The sequence below is a fragment of the Oncorhynchus nerka genome, linkage group LG3, assembly GCF_034236695.1.
Source record: "Oncorhynchus nerka isolate Pitt River linkage group LG3, Oner_Uvic_2.0, whole genome shotgun sequence".
NCBI classification, from domain to species: domain Eukaryota; kingdom Metazoa; phylum Chordata; class Actinopteri; order Salmoniformes; family Salmonidae; genus Oncorhynchus; species Oncorhynchus nerka.
The window spans coordinates 14425133-14446444 of NC_088398.1; the positions used below are offsets into that span (position 1 = coordinate 14425133).

The window sequence follows — 21312 nt, forward strand, 5'->3', positions numbered from 1 at the left end:
GTTGATGGCCAAATCGTTTCCACGTTTCATAGAGAATTTCCATTATTCAGGTTTATGAGGTAAGGATGACAGAATTAGTGCCAGTCGAAGAAAAAACGAGGCCTTTTATTCCTTGACTTTTCATCTCATAGGCCTAACCAGCAGTGATGTAACGCAACACAATTATACTATAGTGGATTTGTCTCAAAACCCTTTTGAAAAACAGAACCGTAGCCCCTGCCCTAGAACTGATCAAGTGTATAACATATTAATATGCGATGCACAGTAAATACAACACACAGCATACTTATGGGTCCAAAATAAAAACAAGATCTGTCCATCAATTAAATGTGTTTTTAATAGACAAATAAATATAACTTCTATGTCTTTTTATGCTGCAGCAGACGGTTAAATGTGACGGACTACTCAGAGGACATCCCCCGTCTGGGGAACAGCTTGTCAATAACTGCATCCGGCAGAGCAGACTGGTCTGCTTACATTGACTTAATTCAAAAAACAAGACCACCACTTTTTCCTTTATTCGAAACAACACAGATATAAGATCAAATGTACAAGTCATATAACTCAACCTTAAAAATAAAGAAATCTCAACACAGTCCTGTTGTAATAATTCAGGATAATGACAGTTTCCTACACACACTAAACTATAACGTACGAGTAACTTGGTGATATGACTTCTGCTCTTCGATCCTCTGTTAGATTACAGGCAGGTGCTTTAAATCTTTGGAATCCTTCCGCGCATAGCAACACTTCATACATTCTCTCAGTGCACCCTATCAGAAAGGAAGTTGTTTGTAAAGGCAATCCAACAACGAACTGTGATCATGGGCAGAACAAATAAATATTTTGAGTCGAGGATACAATCCTCATTCGCCTGTTTTCAGATCTGTGTGCTTTAACTCCTCTGACTGTAATCGTCATGAAAACGCACATACAGCTCTGGGACCAGCCTAAATCATGGGCAATAATAATAATAAAAAACATTTGGGGGGGGTTGCAGTGCCTGATTTGATTTGTGTAGGTCTAGACTTTACCGTGAAATTCTTACTTACTAAGCAACAGTGCAGTTCATGAAGAAGTAAATATTTATCAAGTAGGCTAAAATCAAAAGTTATAATAAAAAGTGACACAATAAGAATAACAATAACAAGGCTATATACAAGGGCACCGGTACCGAGTCAGTGTGCAGGGGTTCAAGTTAGTTGAGGTAATCTGTACATGTAGGTGGGGGCAAAATGACTATGCTTAGGTAACAAACAAACAGCGAGTAGCAGCAGTGTACAAGGGGGGGTCAATGTAAATTGTTCAGCAGTCTAATGGTTTGGGGGTAGAAGCTGTTGAGGAGCCTTTTGGTCCTAGACTTGGCGCTCCGGTACCGCTTGCGGTAGCAGAGAAGACAGTCTATAACTTGGTGGACTGGGGTCACTGACAATTTTATGGGCTTTCCTCTGACACCGCCTATTATATAGGTCCTGGATGGCAGGAAGCTTGGCCCTGGGCCGTTCGCACTACCCTCTGTAGTGCCTTACGGTCAGATGCTGAGCAGTTGCCATACCAGGCGGTGATGCAACCGGTCAGGATGCTCTCGATGGTGCAGCTGTAGAATCTTTTGAGGATCTGGGGGCCTATGCCAAATCTTTTCAGTCTCCTGAGGGGGAAAATGTTTTGTCGTGCCCTCTTCACAACTGTCTTGGTGTGTTTGGACCATGATAGTTTGTTGGTGATGTGGACACGAAGGAACTTGAAACTCTCGACCCGCTCCACTACAGCCCTGTCGATGTTAATGGGGGCCTCTTCGGCCCACCTTTTGCTGTAGTCCACGATCAGCTCCTTTCTCTTGCTCACATTGAGGGATGGGTTGTTGTCCTGGCACCACACTGCCAGTTCTCTGACCTCCTCCCTATAGGCCATCTCATCGTTGTCGGTGATCAAGCCTTCCACTGTTGTGTTGTCAGCAAACTTAATGGTGTTGGAGTCGTGTTTGGCCACGCAGTCATGGGTGAAAAGGGAATACAGGAGGGGACACCCCTGAGGGTGTGTACTTAAACCATGAAAACACGTTTCTGGTGGGTGGCCTTTGGACTAGGACTGACAGTAGAGAACATGTAGAAGTACAGTTTAGTACAAGCAAGAAAAATATATCTGCTATTACACTCACTACTAGCGCGCTCATATTTGAACTCTTTCCTGCTCAATGTTTCAACTGTAGATCAGTGAAAATAAATAACTCCAAATAAACAGTATAATGTTAAACAGTATCACAGTAACAGGTAAGTAAGTAAATGTGTGTAGGTTAAATGTTTTGGAAAGAATCAGTAGTATTGGGGTCTGGGTCAAATTATTACAAAACAATTGTTTTTAAATTAAAATACTGCTAACACTACACACCCAGTGTGACAGTTATCAAATGCCAACTATAACATGCATAATGTATTTGAAAGAAAACATCATATTTGTTGCCCAGGTCTGGTTGGAATGTCTGGCTGCTGTAGTAACAAGGGGGTCCAGTCCGTCAGCAGAACAGCGGCCCAGGTTCTTCATGCTATGTAGGGTGCCCCATAGGGGGGAGGAGCATTCTTGGATGATGGAATAGCCATGGTGTCATCGTATGGGGGTAACAGTACCTGGGAATACAGAATAAAGGGTGATCAAGACCAGAGTCTTCTAATGTGTGACTGACAACAGAAAACAAAATGCTATTTAAATGTTTGACATGGTTTCGAATATATTGGTTTTTGTCACTGGCAAAGACTACAAGCAGTAATATAATATACTGTGTATTGGTCTAATTCCAAACAGCAGTTGGTCAAATATACTCTTGAGGATAAAGGAAAATAGTGTGAGCTCCCGGAAGTGACACAATGGTCATATATAGGGAGGATGGCAGAGGATTTCAAAACAGATCTTTATTTCTTTTTTAAAAATCAAATCAAATTTTATTTGTCACATACACATGGTTAGCAGATGTTAGTGCGAGTGTAGCGAAATGCTTGTAATGATCTTCAAATAGTCTGGATGGGAGAATAGAGAGATGAGAGAAGATTAAAGAGGGAGAAAGGCAGGCCAGGAATGAATGTGGTACAAGTCTATTGAGAGGCCAAATCTAGAGAAGGCCATACAGTAAATGAAAGCGATCCAAGTCTATTGGAGCAGGTCCAGACTGAAATCTGTGAAGTGAAACAGTTACTTACCTGACTTTTAAGACTGGTCTCGACTGGTCTCGATCTACTTCATGCATAATTATTGAACTTACACCTCATTAATGAATTAGAAATGAGTGCGAATTTGGTTTTGGCAACAAAATACATAGGAATCTAGAATTCCTCTATCAATTTGGTCCTTCGAGTGCCGGATCTAAATACCTCTCCCTGTGCCTGGAGGTAGTACGCTGGAAAATCGTGCACGGACGAGTTTTTGACTCGTTTTACTAAAGACCTGACCTCTAAATTGAGGTTAAAATTGAAACAGGCCTGCGTATTATCACAGAGGACAGAGAGGGTAAGTAGATTCAAACGAACAATGCTTATCCCAGTCGGCAGCAGGTAAAGTAGCCTTTATTCTCGAATTTGGGAGGGATTATTTAGGATATTTATTGATTAAAATGTTATGAAGGAGTTGAATTTGATCAATAATAGGTGCTTGAATATTCCGAACAAATAGAAATTGGTTTCTACCGGGGGTATTAACCAGGATATCGATAAAAAGGAAGCAGGTCCGAAATTGACCTGAGGTAAGGTGCGCTACCATCAAATAAACTAGAGCTTAATAAAGCCTGGTCTTGCAAGCCAGAAGGATTATTAAGGAGTGATATAGTACGCATTGGAGAATTAGGACGCTTGTTCCGTACAAATAGGATGGCCAATAATTCAATAAACATACCTAAATAAAGTTTTTACCTAATAGTCTATCTGTATATGGGAAGTAGTCTGACTGTGGAAAGTAGCAGATAGATATGTTAAAACAGGTGAGGATAAATTAGGCTTGGTGAGAAGGCAGGGTAATTCTAGGCGAACAGAATAATTGAACCTGTACGATGCTGAAAGAAATTAATATCAAATGATAAGTGATTAGTCTAGAGTAGTGAGATTTGAGACATTAACGTTGAAAGTCCCAAAAGGAATATCCTATGGGTGAAATGTGATGTCCGATCAAAAGTCTTCTATGGACGCGGTTCACAGGATGGAAAATACATACTGATTATTTTTAAAGGAACACACACATAGGCAGACAGTATAATAACTAGAAGTAACTAAGTAACGGTAAATTACAAATTTATAGAACTGCACGCACATAGAATTTAAAAATTATAAAGAAATGGAACAGGTGATTTTATACCATCAGCTTTCAAGAATAGACACTGCAGGATTGGTTTTGGGACTGGCCTCGGTCCATTTGTAGGCTATGTTTGGAGCGACATAGTTTAAGTCAAAAGACCTATAGGAACAGTGATTACTGTGAGTTAAATGTCAGATTGAACAATGTATCCAGCGGAAAGACGGAACAAGTGACCCCATAGATATGTAGTTCTTGATAAATAGACACTGCAGTTAGTGGTCTTTATTTGGATTATGGGGAACAATTGAGTTGCTTTTCCGTTGGTCATTTTCAATCAACTCTACAGATTAAGCTATATTTGGGGCGACATTTTAGTTCAAAGTCCTATAGGAACAGTGATTACTGTATATTCCTACAGTGATCGCTGTATACGGGTGAAAACTAGTGTCAGATTGAACGAAGAGTGGACGGAGACTCTTGAGACTCGGTCTATTTGTCTTCGGTCAACCCTACAAGTAAGCTGATTTGGAGCGACAATCTTAGCAAAAGTCCTACAGGAACAGTAATGTATTGAATACGGGTGAGACTTAATGTCAGACTTTAGTAGATGAGGATTCCAATAAAAGAGATATTAACCATAAGGTGTTAAATATTGGAATTACTAGGCGTAAATAGATAAGGATTCCAATAAAGAGAAATTAACATAAAGGGTTGAAGATTGGAATTATTAGGAGGGGCAGGAATTTATTATAATGGGTAGTAACCCTTCTAAACTGCTTTCTGAAGAGACGGAAGATTACCGTTATATGAAACAAAAAGATAGAATGAATGTAGATTTCTGTCCTAAATGGGAAAAAAGGTATGGTTTTGACGGACGCCTAGATGTCGAAAAGTTAGAATTTCTGGTAAGACAAATATACAAGGATTGTGACAAAGATGTGAAGAAGCAGAGTAAACTAGGGTTATACACAGCCGGAGATTGGCTTTCGGAAGCAAAAAAGAGAAAGAGACGCGCAGAAAACGAGAATTCTAACTGAGGGAAAACTTTGGGCGTTAAATTGGGGCTATTTTCTGTTGTCTAGATGTCGGAGTAACAAATAAAGATAACTGTAAAAATGGGTATATTTGCGGAGAGTCTCAGTCAATATCATAGCGCTGGTGGTAATAGTGGTCAGCGCAGCAGTTTTACCAACGACAATCCACGGTTCCGTTCACAGCCGAGGCGGTTAACTAAAACTGATATTGGAGTGAAATTCACCTATTTGCATGTTTTGCCGGAAAAATACGGTCGCCAGTGGTTGTCTGAATATAACTGAACTTTTATTATGTGTTTTAGATTGAATACATTTTGTTAAAAAAGAAGTCATTAAAAATAATGGCGAGACAATTTCGATGTAAAACGCTATTTCGCCCAAAATGATCTGGTGGAATAATGTATTGAGATGGGAGTCGTATTCAAATAAATGTATCATAGAAGAGAGAGTTACCTAAAGTTAAATGGAGGGGATAACGGAGAGATACGATAATTTCGGGCTATTTGGACGTTATAGCTATTTATGAATCGATTGACATATGAGAAGTTGAACACAAAAAAATGGTACGTTTAAATGTTAGGGTATAGTAAGTTGAGAAGTTTGGTTGGGTTTACTCTGATGATTAGAATTTAAAACTGAACTCAATCTGAATAGGGAATATATATTTTACAAAGGCAGGCAGATTTGTGGCTATAGCCAGCAACGGAATTGCTAGACACTCAATGGGGCTATATAGTGCAACGCTTTGGACTCTAAATTAGGTAAGAATAGTTTAATCGTAAAAAGTTGTGATTGTTTTTCTGATTATTGATTTTTGGTTAAGGTAACGCCAGTGAATTTGAACAAAAAGTAACGTATTCTAAAAATGATCTGTTTTCCGTTCTCATTGCAGGGAACAAATAAAATGTCTTATCTTAAAGGGACAGTGCACGGTAATCACAGTGGTTTGAGTGTATGACAGTGGAAAAAATATTGTGGGACGACAATTCGAAGAGAGAAAAATAAGTTACATGATACATCAAGAGATTTAAAACGAACGATGTGAAGGGATCATCGGAATTATTGGGTGTCGTTGTAGGAGTAAAAGTTTGGGTTAAGGGGATTTCCCTGTTCCCAGAGACAAGGCATTTTTAAGGCATACACTCGCTAATGCTAGTTTGAGTTTGTAATTAGACAAGTGAATAACGTATTGGGAAGAGAGTTGTAATTAAAATACTAAGTCAAAGACGAGACAGGTACTTAGAGCAAAATGGATTCTAAATGATAACAAAGAGACAATTATAATTTATGCCCATCGAAAAGCTTTTATAAAATTAGCGAATTTAGAGATGTTGGTTGGGGTGGTAAATTATAATTCAGGATTTGAACAGATGTGATAAATTAGGTTTGGTTAATCGAACAAGAATTATTTACAATTCATTTGAAGTCGCTACGAATTGGCAGGTTGAGCGCTTGATGATGACGTCACTAGCGAGGCACTTTTGTCACTGGGGATAACGGAGCAAATCGTATGGCTGTTAGTGTGTGTATCGAGGTTTCGAGTAACTTTTCAGAAGTTGATATAAAAGTGTTTTGTTTATTTGTTTGCTGGTTATGGTCAATTTTAGGGTTTGATTTAACTTAGTTGAACCGTGTGTTCTGGCGGGTTTAGGTAGAACTCCTTGTTCCGGGACGGATGGGAGTTACCCAGAAATAAGTAAATTAAAGGAGCCATGAGAGAATGCGAATGCATATTTATTAAATATCGGGGATTAAATTACGGATTCCTTACACTGTGAAATGTACGACATTTGCGGCAGAGAGGAAAAGTAATGCATTGGATAATGTTATCGGGTTAATTGTATCTAAAGGTAGCATGTTCGTTTAAGTAAACATATCCGTAGACGATGTTTAAAACTTATGATTTGAGTCAATGGGGAATTATCATTAGGTTTTAGTTATAGTTCACTTATTGAGTTTCTGATTCGAGGTAGCATTAGTGAATGAGAGTTACGGTTGTGGTGTCTCACTTTTAGAGGCCTCCTGGGATTATAACTTTGGGGAGAGTGGGGGAGAGAGCAGCTTTAAACGACCAAATTGGAAAAGGTCTGCAAATTATACACATGAAACAACTGTTAGAACTGTTTGTTTTAGTGCAAGGGTATTTTAAAGAGGCACGCTCACATATGGAACCTTATGAGATGTTATTTTATGGGTTTTAATTACACAGGTGACTATTTCTATTGTAAGGATAAAGGGTTCGTTATGTCTAATATGGTATGACCTTTTGACCTTATCATGACTGGCTTCTGAGGTCTGATCAGCCTCAGGGGAGAGTCATTTGTATAATGAATGGAGTCATATTGAGTTACTAGTTTTAAGGTAAATTCATTAGAAATGAAGCAGTTTTGGTTGAGGGGTTAGAATTACTGTTTGAACCGCAAATGAGAAAGTGGTTCAGGATTCCGTCTTATAACATTAGCTGTGAAGTTGTTGAATGGGCTATTAGTGATTTGGTATTGTAACAGAGAGAAAGTCATATTCATCATTGAAAATAAATAGGGGAAGATAACATATTTTGAGCCAACAGGGCAGGGGAGAAATTGAGATATTTTTGTTTGGTTTTAACACCCGTGTACAGGAGTGCCAAAAGACGGTGACATTACCTGTGTAATGGGGGAGGGTGTCCGTATGGGGATTACATGATAACCAACTTGGGACAGTTGTGTTAGAGGGATTGGTATAGAAGAAGAGGATATCCTTATAGCATAGGGGATCCCACAAAGGTGGATAGGTTTTCCATGATATGGGGGAAACCTGGGAGCACTGTTGAACTTCGTGAAGGTGATGAAATCCTACTAACCATCGAAACTATTAAGCTCTCTGATGCAGGCACTTACACCCCCGGACTACAAAGGACCGGGACAGACACGATGGGTGTGTTTTCTATTAAGGTACTGCCAAAACCAGAGGTCCCAGACGAACCAGGGCCAGACACACTCCTCTACCACCCCTGGACCGAACCTGCCACCACTGTGTTAAAAATCCCATTCAGGTAATTAATGTTAGATTATTCAACTATTGATCAATTAGGCACTGAGACTGGTTTTGATGGTAGGGACAATTTGTGGCTGTCTTATACAGAATAGACTTGCTTTGGATATGCTTCTTGCCAGTCAGGGGGGCGTCTGCAAGATGTTCGGTGAACAATGTTGCACGTATATTCCTAATAACACCAGTCCAGATGGTAGTATATCTAAGGTCCTTAATGGGTTTGATGCACTATCTGTTGAGATGAGGACCATGGCGGGAGTGGAGGAGTCTGTTGTCTTGGCCTGGTTTGGTAAGTAAACTGGTATGGTGGTTTCAGGATTTCTGACCCTAATTATTGTATTTTTGTTATTGATGTGTTGTGCTGCTTGCATCATACCGTGTTTCAAGAAGTCTGTTACAGATGTGGTGAAGGCTTCAGGCATGACGCCTTTGCTTGATGCTCCAGTTGAAGAGGCTGATACTGAAGCATGCTTTTAGTGGAGGATGAGACTGACTGAGGATGACCCATGTATGTTTGTTCTCCCTGTCGTGAAGGGTGGCATGGTGCCCACCTGGTGCAGGATAGGAGTAGCTGAGAGGACCAGATGGGTTATAATAATGCTTTGTTCTGCTTTACTCTGTTTTCCATGACCAAAGTTTTATTCCACACTTTGCAACACATATTAAATCCATGTTATTGTCAGATAGAATACTGAGGGTCCCCAAGGAGAGGGCTTGTTAGTGTAGGAAGGATTTTTAATATGGTTAGCATTTATTAGACCTTGATTGATTATTATAAGTTTTTAAATAGTATTACATTTAACAGGAATATAGGATATCTGTGATAAATTAGGATTATTGTTAGGATTAAGATAGATTGATTAAGGAAATGTAAGGACTTTAGAGAAAAGCCATATCTATAGACATGATAGTTCCATGCGAGAGGGGAGTCTAACAATTAGTGGCGTGAGATAACGATTATTAGAGTTCTTTACTGACACAACCGGAAAATAAGATTTTAACTAGGGCCTTACAAACCCTGGGCTTATAGTTGTAAGGTTAGACCTAAAAATCTGATTCAAAAGTCAAAGCTATTGGTAAGATTTCCATAAAAGAGCTAAACTTAATCATGAGAGATTAAGCCGAATAAGGAGGAGAGGGTAACTTAAATCTAAAGAAATTAGATAAATCAAAACAGTGAGACATGTAGTTCAAATTTGGAAACATGAGAAACAGAGCCATAGGCAGACAGAAGAGCCCTCCTCCGCACTGCAGAGACCTTGAAGGTTGGAGAGCAGAGAGAAGTTTAGAAGGGGAGCCAGGACGAGCAAAGATAACATAGTGTGTAGATAACAGTTACTGAGTGGAGACAAAAGCGAGAATTGGACATGTGGAAAATGAAAGGGGCACTCCTAAATGATAATGTCAGACATAAGGATAATTCACTAAATCTTACCTAAGTCATTGTGTAAGAATAAGGCAAGGTTGTTACCTGGGCAGAGCCAGGTAACAAAGGGGGGATGGGTAAATAGTGTTCGACCTAACACTGTCGAACAATCACAGGAGTAGGAGAGGAACCGTGACCCATATGGAACGGGGGTCAAACTCCTTCTGAAGATTCCCTATACCCGACCTTTCCCCAGCTGTGAGCGTTCATAGAAGTGAAGTGATGGCTTGGCCTCTGACTGTTGATATGTTCTCGGGGAGAGGGTGGGGCTTCACGTGTGCGCTGACCGTCCTGAGCTGTTTTATTGTGGGGGCCATATTCCTGATTCACCATGATCCCCCGGAGAGTGCCAAAGAGGATAATTTGACTCATGTGCTAGATGAGGGAAATGGGATGTTACCAAAGATTCTCAAAAGGTCACTGAAACAAAACAGTAAGGAAGTGAGGGTGGAATTGGGCAAGGATCTCTCAGTAGAATTTTGTGTAGACCAATTGGGGTCATTCACTCCTTGGCAGTCTAGAACCATGGGACTCTATGGGAAGTATTTGTGTAAATCACTGTGTAAGTCGTGGAGCCAGGTCATAGCTCACACTGAAAGGGATGGCTACGTAAACCCATACACTCAATTTGGGACCAGGTGGAGTATAGTAAGGGTTGGCGTTTTGGACTGTGTTCCCGAGCAGAGGAAGTATTGTATAAAGGTGCGAATTAACCTCATAGTCCACCAATACCGGATTCGGGTTCGTGACTACGGCTCAATCTCATTAGCATAACGCACAATGCGAAAAAATATTCCTAAAAATATTTAACCTCCACACATTAACAAGTAAAATAGCTCAAATGAAAGATAAACAAGTTGTTTATCTACCCAGCAAGTCAGATTTCTAAAATGTTGTACGGCGAAAACATAGCACATATTTATGTCCAACCACCACCGCAGACATACCTCATTAGCATAGCCAAGTAGGAAAAAATATCCAATCAACAAACGCAGGATTAAAAGAAAAATCATTTCACTAACCTTTTGAAATCTTCATCAGATGACAGTAATATAACATGTTACACAGTACATTCATTTTTTTTTTCAATAATCTGCAATATATATCCATAAATCTCTGTTTACAATGACGCATCGTTCAAAAAATGCTACTACAATGTCAGGAGAAATGAAATAGCTCCGGCAGATAACGTCAGCTAACAAGGAATACACATCATAAACTTTGACTAAATATGCATGTTTTACATATGTATAGCAAGATACACTTCTTCTAAATGCAATCGCTGTGTTACATTTATTTTTAACGTTACAGGTTGCGTTCACTAGGCTATACTAGGAGTCGGCGCTCCAACATTAGCAGTATCGCTCCTCTATCTTGGAGTCGACAGAAACCCAAAATTACCACATAAATATTCCCTTACCTTTGCTGTTCTTCCATCAGAAGACCTGGAAGGGATTATACTTACCAAACCAGCGTTTAGTTTTCAAGTCTGTGTCTTTCGGTTCTCAAAATAGCCACATTTCGGTCGAAATGTAGGCAAATTTCAAGTGGATGTGCACCAAAACGTCGAAATTATATATTATATGTCGAGTAAACTTGTCAAACTATGTTCATAATTAAGCTTTAACATGTTATAAAGGTGCACAGAAATCGTGAGGACGAACAGAAACACACACGTCGTTTAATCGATCCTGAAGAAAGGACATCACCCGGCCAGAGCGCGCGTACCAGTCACCTTTTTTTTCGCGTGGCCGAGAGGTTTCAGCTCGCTCAAACTCCCGTGAGCGCGCGATTCTCACAATGAGAAGCCCCATTGAAAGCAGGCTTCGCGCTGAACACGTACAGACTGTTCCCAGAGCGGTAGCCATTTGGGAAGTGCGTGTGAGATGACGTCAAAGTTGGGCCAACTTTTTCCATGACAAGAGAACATTTGGGAGAATGCATGCCCTGAGAGTTCTGCTTTACATAGAGACAAAATTTAAACGTTTTTAGAAGCTTTAGAGTGTTTTCTATTCGATAATATTTTTTATATGCATATATTAGCAATTTTGGGGGAAAATATTTTCAGTTTACTATGGGCACGCACTTTCTCCAACAGGGGCAGTATAGAGCAAGAGTTCTAAGAGGTTAAAGAAGTTATGGAGGTGGAGACTGGGTTTGGGGAGTCCAACTTATGGTTGGAATGGATTCAATATACGGCCAGATCAGTGGCTAAAAAAGAATGTTATGCCTGTGCAAACGCAAAACCCCAGTTAACAACTATCCCTTTCCCACTGAACGGAATTAATTCCCCTAAGGGAATGGCATGTATGGTAAAGCTGTTCATGAAAGCAGGAATGCCAGATAATGACAGTTGTATTGATTTGCACTATTTATATCCCCAGGAACCAAGTTAGTACTTGCTATAGGACAGAGAATATGACCACTGACGAGACCATGTCTGATTTGACAGGCTGGTTGAACTCTGGGGATTTCAATAAAATAAAATGGGCCAGTGTTGACACCTAGTGGTTGTGTGGGTCAGGTGCGTTGGATGTCTTTACACATTCAGACAACAGGACATGAAGTTATCTAAAAGGGAAAAGAGAAGCACTCCAACTGGGTCATTTGATGACAAGGTATACATTGATAACATTGGGGTTCCAGGGGAGGTGTCAGATTAGTCAAAGCAAGAAATCAGATCCTAGCAGGATTAGAGTTAAGCATTTCCGGGGCTCTACTCTCGCAAGAACGTGGACTGGATTAATTATAGTTATGATAATCAACAGCGCTTGGGCAGGAATACCAGAAGTGTTATTAAAGGTTTTGTAGAACAGACTGAAGCAACCAGCTGGAAGACCTGACAGAATAGAATTGCATTAGATAAAAGGGGGAAGTGGGCGTGGTAATCAGGACCATGTCTTACATCCCAGGTAACACAGCTCCGGACGAATCAGTGCCCGAAGCCTCAGCTGTTTTGACCACCCTGGCTCACGGGTTGGCAGAAACTCTGGGGTGGATACTTCTCTGAACTAAATTGGGTTGACAGTATTTATGGAAAAATGTGGTGTTATGGGCTTTTTTTTACCTGTGTGACTGTGTTAGTTTTGTACGTACGTGGTTGATTGCGTGTATGTATGAAAGTTATTGCTTCCAGGACTCTGGAGAGATCAATGACACTACAGATGGTGCGTTATGGGCCGATTCCAGGTTCTGACCCGTGGAGGACTGAAGGCATGTCTACAGAGGAAGTGGACGAATCTGGATCTGTCATTTGTGGGGAATTTATGTTTGATGAGAATAGTGTTGAGATGAAGGGGAATTAGATTGTAATTTGTTTCAATGATTAAACTGTTTTTTAATAAAGATTGTGACAAAAAATCCTGAAAGAGGAGTTATGATTCTGATGTAGGTTTAAAAACAGTTGGAGTTAAGGTTAGATTTGATTAATGATGGGTGAAGAGTCAGATAAACATTTATAATAATATTTTTATTTTGTAGATTTGAATGTATAATATTTGATCAAAGGGAGGATTGATAGAGGAAATTATGGTTGAAATGATTAATTATGTATACATTATTGATTAGAACCATTTATTCTAATACTATTATGTTATGGTATGAACTGTTACTGAAAATGTAAGCAGAACGAATTAATTGTCTGTGCCTCTTGGGGGGTTTAAGGGGGAGATATAGCTTTTCAGACAAGATAAGGATGTTTGGGTTATGTTCCATTAGGGGAGAAAAAGTATATCTTTTAGACAGTTTGGAATGTAGTTTTATGGGGGGAGTAGGAGAAGAGTTTCAGACCTAAAAACAATGGGCTCTTGTGAGAATCGGAGAGAGGGTGTGAAACTGATGACGTCATTTTATGTTCTCTCTTTAAAATGTAATGTTCTTTGTATTATGGGTCAGTACTCTCTGGAATTAAACGCTCTTACCTGGCTTTTAAGACTGGTCTCGATCTACTTCATGCATAATTAATTAACTTACACCTCATTAATGAATTAGAAACGAGTGCGAATTTGGTTTTGGCAACAAAATACATAGGAATCTAGAATTCCTCTATCACACATGTTATTGGTGGAGCAAAAAGTCCTGATAATGGTATTGTTCTGACTCTCATCGTTGAAGTACAAACACTGTTGACAACCCCTCACTCTCCTCTCTTACACCTGCATTGTGACATCACACAGTAATCCTCTTCCCCCAGGCTAGCTGGATGAGCAGTGCTGCAATGATCTGATAGCTAAACCAGATCCTCCCCTCGCTAACGCCATGTTTTCAGGCTGCATTTCTCCCCTCCCCTGGTTCAACAGTGGATAACGTGTTGTAATATCTGCGGATAAGCAGCCAGGTGGCCAAGCTTGAGCTATATGATACCAGTAGAGAGAGAGACAGACCAAGAGCTTTTCATTGAGTAGGTGGCCAATGTACTATAGCCATATTAATGAGTTTGCCAGTGTGAAATTTTTTCCGGCCTCATCCACGCAAAGCCTCTTACTACAGCCCAACTTACTACAACTTTATACTTCCTTCCTACTCTGACATGATGGCTTTACTGATGGAATGCGCTCTCCCTCACCGTCTTGAGGGGAACCTAACCTACGCATAATATGAACCTGATCAGTGACCTATCACACCGAGATATGATGAAAGCTTTAAGATAGATTTATGATTTGTACTTTCTCCAGAATACAAAGCAGAGGGAGTTAATGAGGAAGGGAGAGATGGGTAATTATAGAGTAGATGAGATGTATCATATGAATACAAATAAATATATTATGACAGTACAGCACTGGTAAATGTCTAGATTGTTTCAACTTTGCAAGCAAAGGGTTAGAGTGAATAACAGAAACAGTGCATTTCTCAGCTGCTGGTCGAGTTGGAAATTAAAACATATTATTGTAGGAGTAAAAGCAATGTCAATATTTGTGGAAAAACATAACTGTCAAAAAGGTAGTCAGCATTCACAGAGGTGGTTTGTCTGGAGTATATGTCAGTTTCTTCAAACCCAACTAACTGAACAGAGGAAATTGCATAACACTGTAGTAACTACAGCAGACTAGTATAAAATACAATACAAAAACGAACCCACCATGTCATAATGTAGGACTTGTCATTCATGTACTGTACAGCAATTTAAATAGATGCTTGTATCCTGGGACTTACCGTGGTGTCATTAGTAGTGACGTATATCAGGACTTCTGTGGTGCTTCTTGCACGCACATACCGGTAGCAGTTCCACACACACGCTATCAGGTATGCCTGCAAAGGGAAAACCATTATCAAAGACATGGAAGAAAATAACTTTATCAACAGCTGACATAATTTAAAAGGTACAGTATCTCTCAAAGGCTCAATATTCATCTTAATCCAAAGGGGTACTGTATAATTATTTCAGAAAGCGTTAAGACTCAATCTCCAGCCCAATGCAGAGGGGATTCATTCATTCAGAAAATGACAAGACTCAATGTCCAGTCCATTGCAGAAAGGTATAGTACAGCTCATTCAGGAGAGTGGTACAAAAACAAGCTCTCATTGTTCCCTGACATCATCACGCTCAGTGAGCAGTACGGTAGCTTTCTGGGGGATTTGTCCTGTCCAGCCAAACACCATCTGGTAAAGCAGTTGGCTCCTATAAGACAGACTAGGACTGAGCTCAGCTGTATATATACACAGTGCATTTGGAAAGTATTCAGACACCTAGACTTTTTCCACATTTTCTAAAATTGATTAAATTGTGTGTGTCCCCTCATCATTCTACACACAATACACCATAATGACAAAGCAAAGCAGGTTTTTAGAATTTGCGCAATTCCTTCGACCTCATGGCTTGGTTTTTTCTCTGACATGCACTGTCAACTGTGGGACCTTTTATAAACAGGTGTGTGCCTTTACAAATTATGTCCAATCAATTAAATTTACCACAGGTGGACTCCAATCAAATAGTAGAAACATCTCAAGGATGATCAATGGAAACAGGATGCAGCTGGGCTCAATTTCGAGTCTCATAGCAAAAGGTCTGAATACTTGTGTAAATAAGGTATTTCTGTTTTTTTATTTTTAAGAAATGTGCAAACATTTTAAAAATGCCATTATGGGGTATTGTGTGTAGATTGATGAGGAACATTTTTATTTAATACATTATACAATAAGGCTGTAACGTAACAACACTTTAATGAATTCACACCTCTGTCACTTTTACAGGCTCTTCAACAACGTAAAGTAAAAACTGTAGACCTCCATATGGTATATAGACATTCTGTAAGTGTTTCCAAAATACATTACTCAATGTGCTAAACTCACATACAATCGTCAGTCGTCTGTGGATGATATGCTGGTAGAGGTAGCAACATCTATACAGAACAATGATCACTCACTGACAGCAGAGCTATGTATCAACCCTTACTTTTGGATTGGACCAGAAGTAATAGAAACGTGTGGTCATCCTCATTATTATAGCATGTTTGCATTAAGATGGCCTCAGTAAGGCATCTCCACAGTTTTACATGGTGACACAGAGCCTTACTGAAGTCTATCAAAATAAACTACATCCTCTTTCTCTCAATCTGTTTCCCTACTTTTGGATGGTCTATGGAGCTCTGTAGCAGCAGCCTAATAGAACTGGCAGGCCATTTAGAGGGGCTTTTACAATGCCATAAAACAGAGTTGTATAGTGTGGTGGGACATTGGCAGTTGGCATCATCTGACAGTTTGTCAGAGCTAATGTGAAAGCTCTCTAGCCTGAATGGGCCAAGAGCAACACTGACGAGGGCACTGCCTCAAAGGCTCCCATTATAGTGTTAATAAAACAACAGCCTTGTGAAACGGCTCCTGCCAGACGTTTGAACCACTGCAGGACCCTCTGTCTGTCCCCAAGGGTTTCTGTCAAAAAAATTACCTGAATAACTTCCTCAGATGAGCACAATTTTCATCTCTCACACAGCGTAAGCACTGTTTTGTCACTCATACAGTAAGTGATAAATTATATGTGTGTGTGTCAGTTCAGTAGCAGTTACCTTGAAGGTGAGGATGCATCCGATGAAGAGGAGCACGATGAAGACCAGGCACACATTGCTCATGGCCATGATGTCCTCTTTGTAGGGGAAGTTCTCAGGCTGTGAGGGTGACACCAGATAGACGGACAAAATCAGCTGCAGTGAGATTGGGGGTAGAAGTGTGGTGGCTACATCCAAAATGGCACCCAATTCCTTATATGGTGCACTATCTAGTGCATTATACAGGCAATAGAGTGTCATGTCAGGCACTTTATTAGAATAAGAGTTTGACTTTGGAGTCCTTCTTACCAGCTGTTGGAGGTAATCTTGTATGGTGTTGGGGTAGACCACAATACTAACAGCCACAAGGGTGTTCAGTGCACAGTCAAAGACTTGGTAGCAGAAGAATGGGATGATCCAAGCAGCATGTTGCTGAAACAGGAAAAACAGTTTGTTAGCCACGAGGGAATAGCATCTGAAGAGCTGCAGCTGCAGGAAAGACTAATATATCGATCTGAAGAAACAAAGATTCAAACAAAACGGTCTGACCGATGCATTAAACGTAAATCAATGTTGTGGCGTGGCGAGAATCTGTCTCCTCACCACGCGCTCTCACCACTGGTGTCCCCCAGGGCTCTGTTCTAGGCCCTCTCCTATTCTCGCTATACACCAAGTCACTTGGCTCTGTCATAACCTCACATGGTCTCTCCTATCATTGCTATGCAGACGACACACAATTAATCTTCTCCTTTCCCCCTTCTGATGACCAGGTGGCGAATCGCATCTCTGCATGTCTGGCAGACATATCAGTGTGGATGACGGATCACCACCTCAAGCTGAACCTCGGCAAGACGGAGCTGCTCTTCCTCCCGGGGAAGGACTGCCCGTTCCATGATCTCGCCATCACGGTTGACAACTCCATTGTGTCCTCCTCCCAGAGCGCTAAGAACCTTGGCGTGATCCTGGACAACACCCTGTCGTTCTCAACTAACATCAAGGCGGTGGCCCGTTCTTGTAGGTTCATGCTCTACAACATCCGCAGAGTACGACCCTGCCTCACACAGGAAGCAGCGCAGGTCCTAATCCAGGCACTTGTCATCTCCCGTCTGGATTACTGCAACTCGCTGTTGGCTGGGCTCCCTGCCTGTGCCATTAAACCCCTACAACTCATCCAGAACGCCGCAGCCCGTCTGGTGTTCAACCTTCCCAAGTTCTCTCACGTCACCCCGCTCCTCCGCTCTCTCCACTGGCTTCCAGTTGAAGCTCGCATCCGCTACAAGACCATGGTGCTTGCCTACGGAGCTGTGAAGGGAACGGCACCTCAGTACCTCCAGGCTCTGATCAGGCCCTACACCCAAACAAGGGCACTGCGTTCATCCACCTCTGGCCTGCTCGCCTCCCTACCACTGAGGAAGTACAGTTCCCGCGCAGCCCAGTCAAAACTGTTCGCTGCTCTGGCCCCCCAATGGTGGAACAAACTCCCTCACGACGCCAGGACAGTGGAGTCAATCACCACCTTCCGGAGACACCTGAAACCCCACCTCTTTCAGGAATACCTAGGATAGGATAAAGTAATCCTTCTCACCCCCCCCCCTTAAAAGATTTAGATGCACTATTGTAAAGTGGCTGTTCCACTGGATGTCTTAAGGTGAACGCACCAATTTGTAAGTCGCTCTGGATAAGAGCGTCTGCTAAATGACTTAAATGTAAATGTAAATGTAATGTGTTTCTGGTGGGAGTTTTGGTGAACTTACTCTAGTGGGACGATGCCATTCAAGACCATGTCTGTAAATCTGGATTTGAAATGTGTTTTTTTTTTAACTACATTTGGACAATAAAGTTTAAACTATATTTGGATGATCCTCCTAGTGTCTTTATCTGTATTCATTCTTACGAGAGCAGACATAGTATACCAGTACAAGCAACAGCAGAAAGCTGACGTGACTTTTGCTTACCTTATATGCACCGTAGGTCGCCATCCCAGAAATTAGTATCATCAGCAACGAGATCGCTGAAGCAATACACATGTCTGGAATAGAAGGGAATCATACTGTATACAAGGTCTGCATTCAAATAAATTAAACCGTAGCAAATGATGAAAAAAAATCACTTGGTGTTTTGTCCTTGGATGGTGATTGTCTTAAGCTCACAGTAATTTATAAATGTATAATAAACTCAGCTCATTCTTAGATTGACACTGATTATGTGAAAATGACCCAACTTGCTCTGTGTAGATGTGACCTGATCTTGATACTATGACATTGAGTGGATTTCACAGAAAACTAAAATACTATGTCACCGACTGTCAGCGTCACAGTAATCCTGTCCATCTGTGCACAGCCCAGAGAACACAGTAGTCTGCTCCAACAGAACAGAACAAAAGCCAGTCTGCTTTAGTTCTAAACTAGCCTGAACTGAATCACTGCCTGCCTCGTAGAAATTTGCCGTTCCACCTATCATGGCACATTGACTTGAACAGGGATGGCCGTTCTAGTAATTATATTTCTATGGCCTGCCTAATGCAGGGCCAGCTGGACCAACGGCAAAAGGGATCACAGGACGGTTTAATCTGACCGGAACTGGGTCAACTCAGTCAGTTTCAATCAGACACTACTGTACCGACAGCCAGTGGCAGACATGTCAATTTGGCCAGCATATGCTGCTACAGTTCACTTCCAACCTGGGCAAGACCTAGCTGATTTTGCAAGTTTGTGAAAATACACAACACAGCTGAACATTAGACATGCGTGCCCACGGACAGAGATTTGATTTGCTTTATTGTGAAGTGAGAGAAATACGGACTATTGGCTGCTTTCAATTATATAAAGTGATTTATAAAACCAGTAGTTTTGACGTTGATATGTAACGCCATAGTAGTTTCCATCGTTGTCATCACATACACTCTGAGAGGAGTTGGCTAGAGCACAAACACACTGGCCCGTCAGGCTACTAAGGAGGCGTGGGCAGGCCTATGCAACGTCACACACATCTATCCCAGCATAAAGCTATAGGCTACTTACTGGCATCATCCATGTCATCTAAGTCGTTAGCCAGCTCAGCACTGGTCAGATGGTACTGGTCAGGATCACCCAGGGCCGTGACGAGGATGAGCAACACCACCGCATTGATCAGCTAAAGGACATGAAGACATAAGGACATTTAGACTGACAAACAAGATAGGAACACGATACACATCAACGTTAGGGAAAGGTTCAACCACAACACGAAGGAAGGGCTCCACAAGCATTTGATGGCATTAATCAGCTAATCTCAAAGACATAAGGACCAATCAGACTGACAAGGAGGATACAGATACATATTAATAGCTCAGCCTTTATGAAGGGATAACTAGTTCACCCAAATTACTTTAATATATGATTCCTTAATTAGGAACTATTTGGCTGTGTGTTCCAGGTAAGGAAACAGTAATTGTATAATTTGAGTGAACCACCTCTAACTCAGCAATGTAGGCTGACATTCAATTGAATGTCAACATGATGGAAAGACTAAAGGATAGAGATAGTGCTTTAACTTTTAAATTAATTATACATATGCCTAGGCCCTATGTGCATAATGTACAATTAATTATTGCCATAGCCTAAAGGCTTCTTTCTACCGGCCACAACACCTGTAACCTGTCCTGAAGGGCTGAGTGTACTGAAAAATGAATGAACGTTTTTCCCCAATGGTGTTAGGTTACTTTGACACCTTAGTGGAAAAACTTGTTCGTTCATAATTAATAAAACAATCCATTAAATACATGTTATCACTTGCAGCCAATCACAATGATGCCACTTTCTGCTTGATAAACATAATTTAACATGGAAAAAGGTCCTACAAATAATAACATACCGTTTTTGTTGGTTGTTGAGCCTATCTAAATAGTGGTATGTGAATAATAGCGACTGTGGATGCTCACCATATACCAAACCCCCAGGATAACAGTGCCTGTGCGGACATGACAGCACAGGCAACATCTGGTGGAATGCCATCGGTCCCATGGGGAAATCATATTGTACAGTCCGAGGAGGCACTTCACATATAGCTATATCTGTTAATGATAAACAATCCAAATAGATCGACGAGAATTTCTTCTCCAGCGCGCGGCGTCGTCCGCAATTCGTGATAAAAGCCTCGCCGCGGCTCTAGCGATCAACTCAGGCAAGTAGCAAACATTGGAGCATGTGACCTGGGCTAGATAGGATCAAGAGCCGGTGATGTAACTAGTTTCGAGAATAGAGTTCCCATCAACCCTCACCAACGCCGGGAAATTTAAATAGTTACACTGTAGCTGCCTGCTATGTTTATTGAGATATGTTGAATAAGAATATTCACGCTTCACAATAGTGCCTTTATGATCTTTATGGTAGAAATTCACAAAGGGCATATTTGATTCTATTGCATTTGGAACATTCTGACAATAAAGACAGAGGTTAAGGAAAAGTATCAAACACATCGATTTAAATAATTCAACCGAGACATTACTATCCCCAATCAGGAAAAATGGAAGCAATTCACATGTTACATTTCCAGAGGAAGAAAGACAAGTGGAGAAAGGTTCAGG

At 40.9% G+C, this 21312-nt stretch overlaps 1 protein-coding gene across 3 annotated transcripts; it reads right to left on the reverse strand.

Moving 5' to 3' along the window:
* Positions 1–315: 315 nt before the first annotated feature.
* Positions 316–20936, reverse strand: LOC115102302 (lysosomal-associated transmembrane protein 4B). Of its 3 annotated transcripts, none has more exons than XM_065008703.1 (8): positions 20668–20936; positions 19769–19880; positions 18704–18777; positions 17058–17180; positions 16770–16868; positions 14920–15015; positions 8719–8913; positions 2536–2624 (listed from the first exon to the last, which is right to left on the reverse strand). In XM_065008703.1, the coding sequence occupies exons 1-7, from the start codon at positions 20758–20760 to the stop codon at positions 8737–8739; spliced, it is 774 nt and encodes a 257-aa protein (XP_064864775.1). In that variant the 5' UTR covers positions 20761–20936; the 3' UTR covers positions 2536–2624; positions 8719–8736. The 3 variants fall into 3 exon arrangements, 2 of the variants coding, with proteins under 2 accessions (XP_029477978.1, XP_064864775.1); XR_010460853.1 differs by lacking the exon at positions 8719–8913 and adding an exon at positions 2952–3011 and having other exon boundaries at positions 2545–2624; XM_029622118.2 differs by lacking the exon at positions 8719–8913 and having other exon boundaries at positions 316–2624.
* Between the last annotated feature and the right edge of the window lie 376 nt (positions 20937–21312).

Excerpts from the sequence above, each read along its gene's own strand:
- LOC115102302 (XM_065008703.1), bottom strand. The coding sequence starts at position 20,760 with ATGATTTCCCCATGGGACCGATGGCATTCCACCAGATGTTGCCTGTGC. Across the intron at positions 19,881-20,667 it reads TCCTGGGGGTTTGGTATATG|CTGATCAATGCGGTGGTGTT; the intron begins GTGAGCATCCAC and ends CATGTCCTTTAG. Across the intron at positions 15,016-16,769 it reads GATGCATCCTCACCTTCAAG|GCATACCTGATAGCGTGTGT; the intron begins GTAACTGCTACT and ends TTCCCTTTGCAG.